We start from the raw sequence: 14,800 nt of genomic DNA, 5'->3' as shown, positions 1-14,800 counted from the left end.
TTACACCTGGGAATCGCACCTAACTTTATGTGCGGTCATTTGCACCAGCTGAAACGTGATGCAAATGTATGCACCTTCATTAAGCACGTATCCCTGTTATTCTATAACAACACGTGTTAATTTTAGAAACGCCTCTGTTCTGCCCGTGACCCTCCCTTTTCTGTGCCCCCTTTTTCAACTCGCACTTAAATTTACACACATACATGCCAATTAAATATAATTAAATATTAGTGCCAATAATTATTTGTTAAAAAGCCAATTATTGATGTTAATTAGCTTGTTATTTAATTAAATTGTGTGCACAATTGCACATGCAATTTTATAGAAATTAGAGGGTTAGTGTCAAATTGGGCATGCAGGTTTACACAATTTGAGGAATACAGCCAAAACACTGCTTTGAAAACATTCTGTGTAAGAAAAGTTCAGTATACTGTAGTGTTGTGTTACGTGCTGTCATCGGTGCTAACATTGCACCCATAATCTCGTGCAAATATTCCAGAAAGATGTATGATCACCCCAGAAGATGGCACATCCCCCAAAGGTATGCTAAATCACATTTATTTGACCAGTAACTGTTTTCTTTGTTATGATTTTTAAAATATCTTTTGTTTAGCATTTACTAAGTGAAAGGACACTGCTGGCAGGAAAATGCCAATCCAAGGGCTCTAATATAACTACCTAACTGACAGCCAGATGCACTAACTCCACAGAAAGAGCCCTTCCCTTACCGATCCCTTAGTGAATCGGTAAAAAACGGGCATGCATGAAGGAAATCGCATGCAAATGAGCTGCTCACTGTTAGCTCATTTGCACGCGATTTCCTTCCTAAGGAGAGGAAGCCAGTTGGCCAGCCGAGCATACGCAGAGCAGCCAATCGTTATGCTGGCTGCTCTGCGCATTCCAAAGACGGCTTCATGCATGTCACTCTAAAAAAAAAAGGACGTCCTTGACGAGCACTTGGATGTTTTTTTCTTCAGATTTTGTGATGAGCGTCCTTTTTGGACGTGTTTTTCTTACGTGCCCAAAATGACCACCGCCAGAGAGAATTGGGGATCGGGACGTGTGAGGATGCCCAAATCAAAACTATTTGGACGTCCCTTTCGATTATGCCCCTCCACGTCTCTCTCAGCCAATCACAGCGCGTTTAGCTGACAGCTAAACGCACTGTGATTGGCTGAGACCTGGAGGGGCATAATCGAAAGGGACATCCAAGTAGTTTTGATTTGGATGTCCTCGCATGTCCCGGATCCCCGATTCTCTCTGGCGGTGGTCATTTCAGGCACGTAAGTAAAACACGTCCAAAAAGGACGCTCATCACAAAATCTGAAGAAAAAAAAACGGCCAAGTGTTCGTCAGGGACGTTCTTTTTTTTTTTTTTTTGAGTGAAAGACATCCAAGTGTTAGCACTTGAAAGGAAGTCCCTGATGAGCACTTGGACGTTTTTTTTTCTTCCGATTTTTGTGATGGGCGTCCTCCTCTGCATGGGTCCTGCTCACAGCAGCCCCAACGAGAGGTGCAGACCTCCCATTAGGTTTTCCACGGTGCATGGGGTCGGAAACGATAGTGCATCGCATCACATTCACATTATAACAGTAATTAGCTCATTTGCATTCTGTTTTCTTTAGCTACTATGGTGACAGGAAAATGGCTCGGAGAACCCTTTTGTGCATGTCCCAGTTTACTACTTGCACGCTAAACTGGCTAGAACCAGTTTAAAAACCACTTTGCTGGCTCCTTAAGTTTAGTGCATCTGGCCCCAAATTCCAAATTGGTGCAGAGCCTCTGACACAACCATCTCTAATGTCATGCAGACAGGCAGAGTCAGTGAAAATCCAATCATCACACAAAATGCAAAGCACTGACTTTGGGATTCACAGTTCAATCAAATGCTAACAGCTATAAAGAGAAAGGTAACAGAGGCAGAGCTATTGAAGTCATTAAAAGAAACAATGAAATGCCAGCTCCATTGTAATTGCTCTGAAAAGGAAACTTGTCTAAGAGGGCAAATGACTTTTCTGTTGTTCTCACTAGGCTTCTCTGTCTTCATGCTCCAGGAACTCTCACATCCAGGGTGAATGATTAACAGTTTTTCCTTATAAAGAGCCAGGGAAGGAAGTACTATTTCCTTTTTCAGATTACCTAGGGTGAAAACTAGGATTCTGAAAATGAAAGGTTTTATGTACTGGTAGAACTCCATTTTTTGTACGCTTTTTGGTGCATTTGAATCTACGGAGCGAGTAAAACAAATTATGTATTCACATTTCCATCAGAAATCCTTTCCTTATTTTGAGCCTTACAGGTTTATTATTTATTTATTGCATTTGTATCCCACATTTCCTCACCTCTTTGCAGGTTCAATGTGGCTTACAATACATCAAGAATAGTGGAAATAAGAAGGGAATAGACGTTTGGTATTACAGAAGGATTTTGGGTTACATGATAATGAAAAACATGATAGTAAAATAACAAGAGAACATTTTAAGACAGTATTGGATACATGTGGGGGAGATCATATGTGTTAATCTTTGTTGTATGTCCTGTTAAAGAGATGGGTCTTCAGTAGTTTGCGAAAGTTGGTTTAAATCATTACAGCTCATGACACAGAGGCTAGCAGAGTAAAATGTGCCAGAGAGAAGTTCAATCTGTACTCCTAGTAGTTCCTAAATACTAGGTGGTTCTATCCAAATTTCAGCTTTTACCCATCATATCACTACAGAAACCCTGTGTTCCAGTGAACCAGACTTTATAAAATAGAACTCTACATCATTGCCAGCTGTAAAAATGTGGCCATTCCCTCACTGAGGGGCTCTTTTACTAAACTGCTTTAGGCACTAACACATGCCTAAGGCAGCAAAAATGGCCTAAGATGGAATGCGTTAAAGTGTTCTGTATTAGTTTTGCCATCTGAAGAAATTATTTTTTTTTAATTATTTGGGGGAGGGGGTGTCAGGGGTAGAGAATGGGTGTGGATGCACTATTCAGCTAGTTCACTGACATTAGCGTTTGCTAACTGAATAACGCAGCTCTAACATGGGAGCTCTTACTGCTATAGGAAATGGAAAGTGCTTCCATGTTATTTCTTTTAATAACCATGCACTGTTGCTAACATTAGCACAAAGCCAAAAAAATTAATGGTCAAAGGTCAAGTTTGTGGCTGAGCTAGAAATGGATTTACTGCCGGATTTTATATAGCGTGCCTCGAGATCCGTGCCAAAATCCAGGTGGATTCTATAACAACGCATGCAACTTAATTGGCTTAACAAGCTAATCAGCACTGATAACACTTAACAAGAAATAATGAGCACTAATTGGAAGTAATTTAGAATTTACATGCACAACTCGCTGAGCGTATTCTGTAATAAACTGCGCCTAAATTCTAATGTGCGCAGTTCAAGAGGGGCATGGCTATGGGCAGGGAAATGGATGTTCCATGGGCATTCCCAAATTTACGCACATAGTTATAGAATTTGGATCAGTGCGTGTAAATCTATGTGTAGGGATTTACGCCATGTTTTCATTGGTGTTAACGGAGGCATGTAGTTTTTGGCACTGGGATATCAACTAAGCATATTCTATATACCACGCTTAAATCTAGGTGCCACTTATAGAATATGCTTAGGCAGAAATGTTTACTGCGCAGAGTTTTTAGGCACCTTATATAGAATCTGGCCCTTAGTGTGCAGAAAAGATCTGCGTAAAGACGTGCTAAGCCGAATTCTTCATGCAGCTCAGTAAAATAGCTCCTAAGACTCTATAGATGTCAACATGTTGAATCAAAAAAATTTGCATGTTGTAATCAAAGATTGGCTCTATCTATTTCTATTTCTCTGCATCTATAACTATAGAGTGGCTCTAGCATATTTCTGTTTCTGATCTCTCTTCTCCCCCCCTCCCCCCGCATCCCGGATTTAGTGCAGAACACTGCTGCATGTTATCACCTAAGAATAAACTGGTACTTCAGCTCTGCAAAGAATCCAGTTGTCTGCAGGACTAGTACAGCTACCAGAGCTCTGTAAGCAATGCAGGAAAGCAGGATCATTGCAGAGCATCAATATTTTCCCCTTTCCTTTGTTCTGGGAATACTATAACACTAAAAGCTCTCAAATTTTCAGATGATACTGCAACTATGTCAGGGATGGAGTTGCAACACATACATATATTTTATAAAATATGAAGCAGGTGTAAAGCGAATGCTACATACCTGTAGAAGGTATTCTCCGAGGACAGCAGGCTGATTGTTCTCACTGATGGGTGACGTCCACGGCAGCCCCTCCAATCGGAAACTTCACTAGCAAAGTCCTTTGCTAGCCCTCGCGCGCCCGCGCGCACCGCGCATGCGCGGCCGTCTTCCCGCCCGAAACCGGCTCGAGCCGGCCAGTCCAGTATGTAGCAAGACAATACTCTTCAAGGGAAGACACAACTCCAAAGGGGAGGCGGGCGGGTTTGTGAGAACAATCAGCCTGCTGTCCTCGGAGAATACCTTCTACAGGTATGTAGCATTCGCTTTCTCCGAGGACAAGCAGGCTGCTTGTTCTCACTGATGGGGTATCCCTAGCCCCCAGGCTCACTCAAAACAACAACATTGGTCAATTGGGCCTCGCAACGGCGAGGACATAACTGAGATTGACCTAAAAAATTTACCAACTAACTGAGAGTGTAGCCTGGAACAGAACAAACAGGGCCCTCGGGGGGTGGAGTTGGATCCTAAAGCCCAAACAGGTTCTGAAGAACTGACTGCCCGAACCGACTGTCACGTCGGGTATCCTGCTGCAGGCAGTAATGAGATGTGAATGTGTGGACAGATGACCACGTCGCAGCTTTGCAAATTTCCTCCATGGTGGCTGACTTCAAGTGGGCTACCGACGCTGCCATGGCTCTAACATTATGAGCCGTGACATGACCCTCAAGAGCCAGCCCAGCCTGGGCGTAAGTGAAGGAAATGCAATCTGCTAGCCAATTGGATATGGTGCCCAATGCTCTCTTGCAGTCCAATGTGTGCAGCTGACGTTCAGCAGGGCAGGAATGAGGACGGGGAAAGAATGTTGGCAAGACAATTGACTGGTTCAGATGGAACTCCGACACAACCTTTGGCAAGAACTTAGGGTGAGTGCGGAGGACTACTCTGTTGTGATGAAATTTGGTGTAAGGGGCCTGGGCTACCAGGGCCTGAAGCTCACTGACTCTACGAGCCGAGGTAACTGCCACCAAGAAAATGACCTTCCAGGTCAAGTACTTCGGATGGCAGGAATTCAGTGGCTCGAAAGGAGGTTTCATCAGCTGGGTGAGAACGACATTGAGATCCCATGACACTGTAGGAGGCTTGACAGGGGGCTTTGACAAAAGCAAACCTCTCATGAAGCGAACAACTAAAGGCTGTCCTGAGATCGGCTTACCTTCCACTTGGTAATGGTATGCACTGATTGCACTAAGGTGAACCCTTACGGAGTTGGTCTTCAGACCAGACTCAGACAAGTGGAGAAGGTATTCAAGCAGGGTCTGTGTAGGACAAGAGCGAGGATCTAGGGCCTTGCTGTCACACCAGACGGCAAACCTCCTCCAATGAAAGAAGTAACTTCTCTTAGTGGAGTCTTTCCTGGAAGCAAGCAAGATGCGGGAGACACCCTCTGGCAGACCCAAAGAGGCAAAGTCTACGCCCTCAACATCCAGGCCGTGAGAGCCAGGGACTGGAGGTTGGGATGCAGCAGAGCCCCTTCGTCCTGCGTGATGAGGGTCGGAAAACACTCCAATCTCCACGGTTCTTCGGAGGATAACTCCAGAAGAAGAGGGAACCAGATCTGACGCGGCCAAAAGGGAGCAATCAGAATCATGGTGCCTCGGTCTTGCTTGAGTTTCAACAAAGTCTTCCCCACCAGAGGAATGGGAGGATAAGCATACAGCAGACCTTCCCCCCAATCCAGGAGGAAGGCATCCGACGCCAGTCTGCCGTGGGCCTGAAGCCTGGAACAGAACTGAGGGACCTTGTGGTTCACTTGAGATGCGAAGAGATCCACCAGGGGGGTGCCCCACGCCTGGAAGATCTGTCGCACCACACGGGAATTGAGCGACCACTCGTGAGGTTGCATAATCCTGCTCAACCTGTCGGCCAGACTGTTGTTTACGCCTGCCAGATATGTGGCTTGGAGCACCATGCCTTGACGGCGAGCCCAGAGCCACATGCTGACGGCTTCCTGACACAGGGGGCGAGATCCGGTGCCCCCCTGCTTGTTGACATAGTACATGGCAACCTGATTGTCTGTCTGAATTTGGATAATTTGGTGGGACAGCCGATCTCTGAAAGCCTTCAGAGCGTTCCAGATCGCTCGCAACTCCAGAAGATTGATCTGTAGATCGCTTTCTTGGAGGGACCACCTTCCTTGGGTGTGAAGCCCATCGACATGAGCTCCCCATCCCAGGAGAGACGCATCCGTGGTCAGCACTTTTTGAGGCTGAGGAATTTGGAAGGGACGTCCCAGAGTCAAATTGGAGCAAATCGTCCACCAATACAGGGATTCGAGAAAACTCGTGGACAGGTGGATCACGTCCTCTAGACCCCCGGCGGCCTGATACCACTGGGAGGCTAGGGTCCATTGAGCAGATCTCATGTGAAGGCGGGCCATGGGAGTCACATGAACTGTGGAAGCCATGTGGCCCAGTAATCTCAACATCTGCCGAGCTGTGATCTGCTGGGACGCTCGCACCCGCGAGACGAGGGACAACAAGTTGTTGGCCCTCGCCTCTGGGAGATAGGCGCGAGCCGTCCGAGAATCCAGCAGGGCTCCGATGAATTCGAGTTTCTGCACTGGGAGAAGATGGGACTTTGGGTAATTTATCACAAACCCCAGTAGCCCCAGGAGGCGAATAGTCATCTGCATGGACTGCAGGGCTCCTGCCTCGGATGTGTTCTTCACCAGCCAATCGTCGAGATATGGGAACACGTGCACCCCCAGCCTGCGAAGCGCCGCTGCTACCACAGCTAGGCACTTTGTGAACACCCTGGGCGCAGAGGCGAGCCCAAAGGGTAGCACACAGTACTGGAAGTGGCGTGCGCCCAGCTGAAATCGCAGATACTGTCTGTGAGCTGGCAGTATCGGGATGTGTGTGTAGGCATCCTTCAAGTCCAGAGAGCATAGCCAATCGTTTTGCTGAATCATGGGGAGAAGGGTGCCCAGGGAAAGCATCCTGAACTTTTCTTTTACGAGATATTTGTTCAGGGCCCTTAGGTCTAGGATGGGACGCATCCCCCCTGTTTTCTTTTCCACAAGGAAGTACCTGGAATAGAACCCCAGCCCTTCTTGCCCGGATGGCACGGGCTCGACCGCATTGGCGCTGAGAAGGGCGGAGAGTTCCTCTGCAAGTACCTGCTTGTGCTGGAAGCTGTAGGACTGAGCTCCCGGTGGACAATTTGGAGGTTGAGAGGCCAAATTGAGGGTGTATCCTTGCCGGACTATTTGGAGAACCCACTGATCGGAGGTTATAAGAGGCCACCTTTGGTGAAAAGCTTTCAACCTCCCTCCGACAGGCAGGTCGCCCGGCACTGACACTTGGATGTCGGCTATGCTCTGCTGGAGCCAGTCAAAAGCTCGCCCCTTGCTTTTGCTGGGGAGCCGCGGGGCCTTGCTGATTCGCACGCTGCTGACGAGAGCGAGCGCGCTGGGGCTTAGCCTGGGCCGCAGGCTGTCGGGAAGGAGGATTGTACCTACGCTTGCCAGAAGTATAGGGAACAGTCTTCCTTCCCCCGAAAAATCGTCTACCTGTAGAGGTAGAAGCTGAAGGCTGCCGGCGGGCGAACTTGTCGAATGCGGTGTCCCGCTGGTGGAGAGACTCTACCACCTGCTCGACTTTTTCGCCAAAAATGTTATCCGCACGGCAAGGCAAGTCCGTAATCCGCTGCTGGATTCTATTCTCCAGGTCGGCGGCACGCAGCCATGAGAGCCTGCGCATCACCACACCTTGAGCAGCGGCCCTGGACGCAACATCAAAAGTGTCATAAACTCCTCTGGCCAGGAATTTTCTGCACGCCTTCAGCTGCCTGACCACCTCCTGAAAAGGCTTGGCTTGCTCAGGGGGAAGAGCATCAACCAAGCCCGCCAACTGCCGCACATTATTCCGCATGTGTATGCTCGTGTAGAGCTGGTAAGACTGGATCTTGGACACGAGCATAGAGGAATGGTAGGCCTTCCTCCCAAAGGAGTCTAAGGTTCTAGCGTCCTTGCCCGGGGGCGCCGAAGCATGTTCCCTAGAACTCTTAGCCTTCTTTAGGGCCAAATCCACAACTCCAGAGTCATGAGGCAACTGAGTGCGCATCAGCTCTGGGTCCCCATGGATCCGGTACTGGGACTCGATCTTCTTGGGAATGTGGGGATTAGTTAATGGCTTGGTCCAGTTCGCAAGCAATGTCTTCTTCAGGACATGGTGCAAGGGAACAGTGGACGCTTCCTTAGGTGGAGAAGGATAGTCCAGGAGCTCAAACATTTCAGCCCTGGGCTCGTCCTCCACAACCACCGGGAAGGGGATGGCCGTAGACATCTCCCGGACAAAGGAGGCAAAAGACAGACTCTCGGGAGGAGAAAGCTGTCTCTCAGGAGAGGGAGTGGGATCAGACGGAAGACCCTCAGACTCCTCGTCAGAGAAATATCTGGGATCTTCCTCTTCCTCCCACGAGGCCTCACCCTCGGTGTCAGACACAAGTTCACGGACCTGTGTCTGCAACCTCGCCCTGCTCGACTCCGTGGAACCCCGTCCACGATGGGGGCGTCGAGAGGTAGACTCCCTCGCCCGCATCGGCGAAGTTCCCTCCGCCGACGTAGTCGGGGAGCCTTCCTGGGAGGTGGCCGCGGTCGGCACCGCACGCGGTACCGACGTCGGGGACCTCAACCTGGGCGATGGGCCAGCCGGCGCCACGCTCGACGGTACCGGCGGCGCAAGCACCGCCGGTACCGGAGGGGTAGGGCGCAACAGCTCTCCCAGAATCTCTGGGAGAACGGCCCGGAGGCTCTCGTTTAGAGCGGCTGCAGAGAAAGGCTGAGAGGTCGATGCAGGCGTCGACGTCAGTACCTGTTCCGGGCGTGGAGGCTGTTCCGGGCTGTCCAGAGCGGAGCACATCGACACCTCCTGAACAGAGGGTGAGCGGTCCTCTCGGTGCCGATGCCTGCTGGGTGCCGAATCCCTCGGCGACCCAGAGCTCTCGGTGCCGACACGGGGAGGAGACCGGTGTCGATGCTTCTTCGATTTCTTCCGAAGCATGTCACCGGAGCTCCCCGGCACCGACGAGGAGGACGTCGAATCCACCCGTCGCTTCCTCGGGGCCGAGACTGAAGAAGGTCGATCTCGGGGGGGCTGTACCGCAGGAGCCCTCAGGTTAGGCGGAGACCCACCCGAGGGCTCACCGCCACCAGCAGGGGAATGGACAGCCCTCACCTGCACTCCACCCGATGCACCACCGTCCGACGACATCAGCAGACGAGGTCCTGGTACCACCGACGTCGATGCAGCTATCCGATGTCTCGGCGCCGATGCAGAGGCCCGATGCCTCGATGCACTCGATGCAGGGGCGGCCGAGGAAGATGGTCTGGACGCTGACGACGTCGATGCACTCGAAGATCCCGGTGCCGATGCCGACGAAGAGCCCGAGAACAACACGTTCCACTGGGCTAGTCTCGCTACCTGAGTCCGCCTTTGAAGCAGGGAACACAGACTGCAGTTCTGAGGGCGGTGCTCGGCCCCCAGACACTGAAGACACGACGAGTGTCGATCAGTGAGCGAGATAACCCGGGCGCACTGGGTGCACTTCTTGAAGCCGCTGGAAGGCTTCGATGTCATGGGCGGAAAAATCACGCCGGCGAAATCAAAAGCCGAAATGGCGAAATTTGAAGCACCAAATTTAGAGGGAGAAAAAATCTCGACCGAGGCCGAAAAGAGGCCTACCCCGACGACGAAAGAAAACTTACCGGGGCAAAAAAGCTGGAAGTACGGGGAGGATTTACACGAAACCCGGCGGGGGGTTTCCGGAGCACTTCCCGACTAGGACAAAGCTTTCCCGAAGGAAAAAAACACGTTCAAACAAATTGGACGCGCGAGGTCGACTTTCCGGGGCTCGACACGGCGAAAACACGACCGTACCGAGTGCGGACAAAAGAAGACTGGCCGGCTCGAGCCGGTTTCGGGCGGGAAGACGGCCGCGCATGCGCGGTGCGCGCGGGCGCGCGAGGGCTAGCAAAGGACTTTGCTAGTGAAGTTTCCGATTGGAGGGGCTGCCGTGGACGTCACCCATCAGTGAGAACAAGCAGCCTGCTTGTCCTCGGAGAAATGTGTGTATCAATATTTGTAAACAGTGCTGATTCTGGGTTACCTTTTTTTGCCTCACCTTGTATAATTGGCACACAAATTTGAACGCACGCCCATGATGCGAACATGAATTAATCAATAATAGGGTGCTATTGAAGTTAACTGGCACTCATTAAAATTTGCACATGCATCTGGTTGCACACTATTTTATAAGACATGGCACCTAACTCTACTAGCACGTAACTCAAAAGGGGCATGTCAGGGGTGTTCTGAAAAGTTGTGCGCGTACTTTTAGAATACTGCCTCAGTGTGCCTAACTTGGATACCAGCAATTATACCCGGTTTCAGCAAGCACAATCTGGCACCTAAAGTTAGGCGTGGGAATCAGCACTACATGGTGTTCTATACAGGGCATGTACATAACTGCTGTTAATCAATAAGTTTGCATAAATTTGACACTTTAATTGTAGTAGCCAGTTTTAGAACTGCCCCGCCAGTGTCCTTTGTAGAATAGGTTCTGGATAGCTGTATTCCTAGCACCTAAAAATAGGTGCCCCTTTAGAGAACTGTGCTCCAAACTGAGCAGAGGTACTGTATTCTTTGGGGCAGGGCTGGAATGTGGTTAACATTTACATGCATATGGGCCAAAATATACACATAAATGCATAACATAAGCCAGGAAATTTCAGCATTCAGTTCCAACTGTGTGTGGGTACTTTACATGGGACAATTTTCAAAGGTCTGAATCTCAGCAAAGCAATCATAATATGGACTTACACCCCAAACACAGACCTTTGCTTTTCAACGTATTATTATTACGAGAAATCCATTAACTCCTGGATTCTATATATGGTGCCCTTTGGGCGCTGTTCCAAGATATTCGCCCAACTAAATAGCTCATAAACCAACTAGTAACCATAATCATACACCAGAGCCAATGAGAAGGGGGGGGGGGCAACATTTCACGGACCCAGCCTCCAAATGGGGGGGGGGGGGGGGCGGCGGCGCCATCAAGGTTTCGAGGGAGCAGAGGATTCTTCCTGCCTGCCTGGCTGCTTGCTTCCAGGTCTAGCTCTCTCCTGCTCCTGTGTGCAAGGATCCAGGATCCAGATGACTGTATTAACGTGATAACCTGGGTCCCGGCACACAGGAGCAGGAAACAACAGACCAAAATAAATGTTGTACACATTAGGCCCAGAAAACAAATGCTGCATTATTGATTCTACAGCAAGGGCATACCATGTTAGCAGATGGTTTTATGAGTTTTTTTTTTAATTGGTCTACAGTTAGTTTGACTCTAAGCATTCAACAGAATTTTATGTGAGTCAAAAAAAAATATATATATATATACACACATATGGGCCTGATATTTAACTGCTGTCCATTGCCGGTGTTAAACCTGGATATTCAATGCCGGGCTATATCCGGTGATTGGCATTGAATATCTGGGTTTATTTTGTCTGCTAAAAAGTTAACCCGCTATGCCAATATTCAGCATTAACCGGTTAACTTTTAAGAGTTCAAAGATAAGCCTGCTATTTAAGCAGCCTATTTTGACCACTTAACATAGCTAATTAGGTGTTATGTATGTCACACGATATAGCCAGTTAGTGGTTAGCCGCTAACTGGGATCTCTCTCTCTCTGCTAACCAGGATCTTTCTCTCACTCTATGACTGATCAATAAGAAGCATTTTGAAAAAAAAAATATATATTTATCAAAACAAAATAAATGCAGAAATGTGAAATAGTTTATGACAAAGTGTAGGATTGCTTTACCAATAAGGATAGGTTGTGGTTCACTCTTCATGCCAACTCCTGCACTGGTGCTTGCCGCGACTTCCACACGATACTGAATGCCGGGGTAGAGGCCCCCTATCACCACTGAGCGAATTGCTGCATCTACAGTTTTGTTGATATGAAATCGTGTTTCGTTGGCTAGGCACCAGATCTAGACAAAGAATAATGTAGTGAGTATATGTAACTCTCTATATTTATAAATTTTTCTGGTCATTAATATATAACAATACACATGAAGATTCTTTCACCCAAAATACTCACCAGTTTTAATAAACTAAGGGACCTGTTTACTAAGCTGCACTGTAGGCTAAGGGACCTGTTTACTGAAATGTCCTAACTAGTCTGTGAGGGATTTGGTGTGCACTGTTGTAGTAGCTACAGGGGTCCTTTTACTAAGTTGCGGTAGAAAGTGGCCTGCAGTAGTGTAGGAGTGTATATTGGGTGCACGCTGGGCCAGTTTTTACTACATCTAGAATTTTTTTTTTTAATGGGATGGGAAAAGGGCCTGTGGTAAAAATGAAATCAGCGTATGGCCAAAACCGGCCTGAGCCCTTAACACCAGACACTGATCTAGCAGTAAAGGCTCACGCGATACATGCACGGTGACCGGTTGGCACGTGTCAAGTGCCGATTGCGCATAGGAGGAAATAAATATATAAATCATCCAGTCATTAGGGGTACACACCAAATTCGAAATTACCGCATGGAGGGCACACTGGCCTGGCGGTAGTTTCATTTTGGAGTGTGCTGCACGCAAATAGACCCTACCATGGCTTAGTAAAAGGGTTTCACAGTGTGCTAAAAACAGCCAATGCTCAAAAAATCCCTCACTAATGGGGTAATTTTATAAAGGCAGTGCCTACATTTAGGCACCAGAAATAAGTGTAAACTGGGGGTTCTCAACCCAGTCCTCGGGAGACACCTAGCCAGTTAGGTTTTCAGGATACCCACAATGAATATGCATGAGATAGATTTGAATACAATGGAAGTAGTACATGCAAATTTACCTCATGCATATTCATTGTGAACATCCTGAAAACCTGACTGGCTAGGTGTGTCCCAAGAACTGGGTTGAGAACCCCTGGTGTACACTATTAGAATACTGGCATATATACATGGAGGTGCACATATATGTCACATATCTGCCTACTTGCCATTCTAAGCACATAACTTGGTGGGCATACACATAGACAGGCACGAAAGTATGTGTGCAATTTACAGAATACTCTAAGTCATGCACATATGTCCAGAATACAGGTTCACACACTTATGCCAGCTGGATTTATATAAGCCTACCTCAACTTTTACGCTAGCATTTTAGAAGAGGAAAATAGGTGCCTAGTTTCCTTTATTGAGTAGGCTCCTTCCAGGATCCTAGTTATAGAATTACCCTCAGGGAGGGCAATTTTATAGCAGGGCACCTGGTAGGATCCTATTTTATAAAGGAATGCAGGTTAGCGTTTATAGAATACTAGCCTAACTGGGTATTAATGCACTTAATAAGCACAGGATTTATGTCAATCATAGAGCTGGTGTGTTAGTTTAAGTTTCTCAATTTTTGATATACCGCCTCTTTGAAGCACAAATCAAGGTGGTTTACATATAACTATTCAGGTACTTGCACTGTCCATGGTGGGCTCACTATCTTAAGTATATTGTACCCGGGGCAATGGAGGGCTAAGGGAATTGAACCTGGTTCCCCAGGATCTTAACCCACTGCTGACAACAACCCACTGCACTAACCATTAGGCCACTCCTCCACTTAATTGCCACAGACACATGCATAACTTACAGTATTCTATAAGCTATGCAAGTAAGCTACAGCCTCGCCCATGCTCTGCCTATACGTACGCCCCTTTACAAATATGTGCTATGTAAATTAAGCAGATTTTTTATAGAATAGAGCACAGGCAGAATTTGGGCGATTATGTGCTTATGTACATACATATACATGTGACTTTCATTATTCTTAACATTTATCTACCAGATTCTATAAAGGTTGCCCAAATTTGGGCACGAATCTCAGATCTGTGTACAAAATAATTAGTTAATGAGCTCCAATGATTTAATTGCTGGAGTTAGCAAGCACTTAATTTGTACAAGGATGTGGCTGTGACCTACATGGGTGCCTAAATTGGAATGCATGCAACTTAAAAGTGGGTGGGGCCATGGGAGGGTCAGAGGCATTCATAAGATTTAGGCACAATGTTATAGAACAACAGAGACCCATGTCCAAATTGCATGCCAGGATTTACACCAGGTTTCAGCAGGAATAAGTCCTTGAGCTCAAAGTTGGGCACAGAAATCCGTGCTAAGAGCTATTCAGTAAAAGGCTCTCACCCCAGAGCATCCTTTATTGAATAATGCAGTGTGGATTTTTTCTCAGCACCTAATTTTCAGCTCCATTCATATAATCTGGCCTTAAATGTGTAATGGGTGCATTAATGTTAGTGTCTAACCTCCACTTACCAGGGATAGCCGGTTATTCCCCATTGAATACCGGCGGATAGCCAGTTAAGCGCTATTTAACTGGTCAGCAACTGTTCTAGCCTGGTTAAATAGCATTGAATATTGGAGGGGGTGGGAACTGGGCAGAGTATGGGTAGAGAATGGGTTTGCACTGCACACTGCAGTTAAAATGCACAGTACTTACCATGTGTGATCACTTGTGTAATGACTGCAAGTGCACTTACCACCTACTCTAGAAGAGGTGTTAAG

General features: G+C 47.7%; 1 protein-coding gene across 9 annotated transcripts in view; it reads right to left on the bottom strand.

Moving 5' to 3' along the window:
• Positions 1 to 14,800, bottom strand: part of ROBO2 (roundabout guidance receptor 2) — an 888,662-nt gene that overhangs the window by 111,019 nt on the left and 762,843 nt on the right. For all 9 annotated transcript variants that reach the window (XM_030204228.1, XM_030204231.1, XM_030204229.1 and 6 more), the window contains one exon: positions 12,062 to 12,233. In XM_030204228.1, coding sequence (XP_030060088.1) covers positions 12,062 to 12,233 — 172 coding nt within the window. The remainder of the gene's footprint in view (positions 1 to 12,061; positions 12,234 to 14,800) is intronic.

Source organism: Microcaecilia unicolor, chromosome 5, assembly GCF_901765095.1.
Source record: "Microcaecilia unicolor chromosome 5, aMicUni1.1, whole genome shotgun sequence".
In the NCBI taxonomy this organism is placed as follows: Eukaryota; Metazoa; Chordata; class Amphibia; order Gymnophiona; family Siphonopidae; genus Microcaecilia; species Microcaecilia unicolor.
This window is presented reverse-complemented; position numbering and strand designations above follow the sequence as displayed.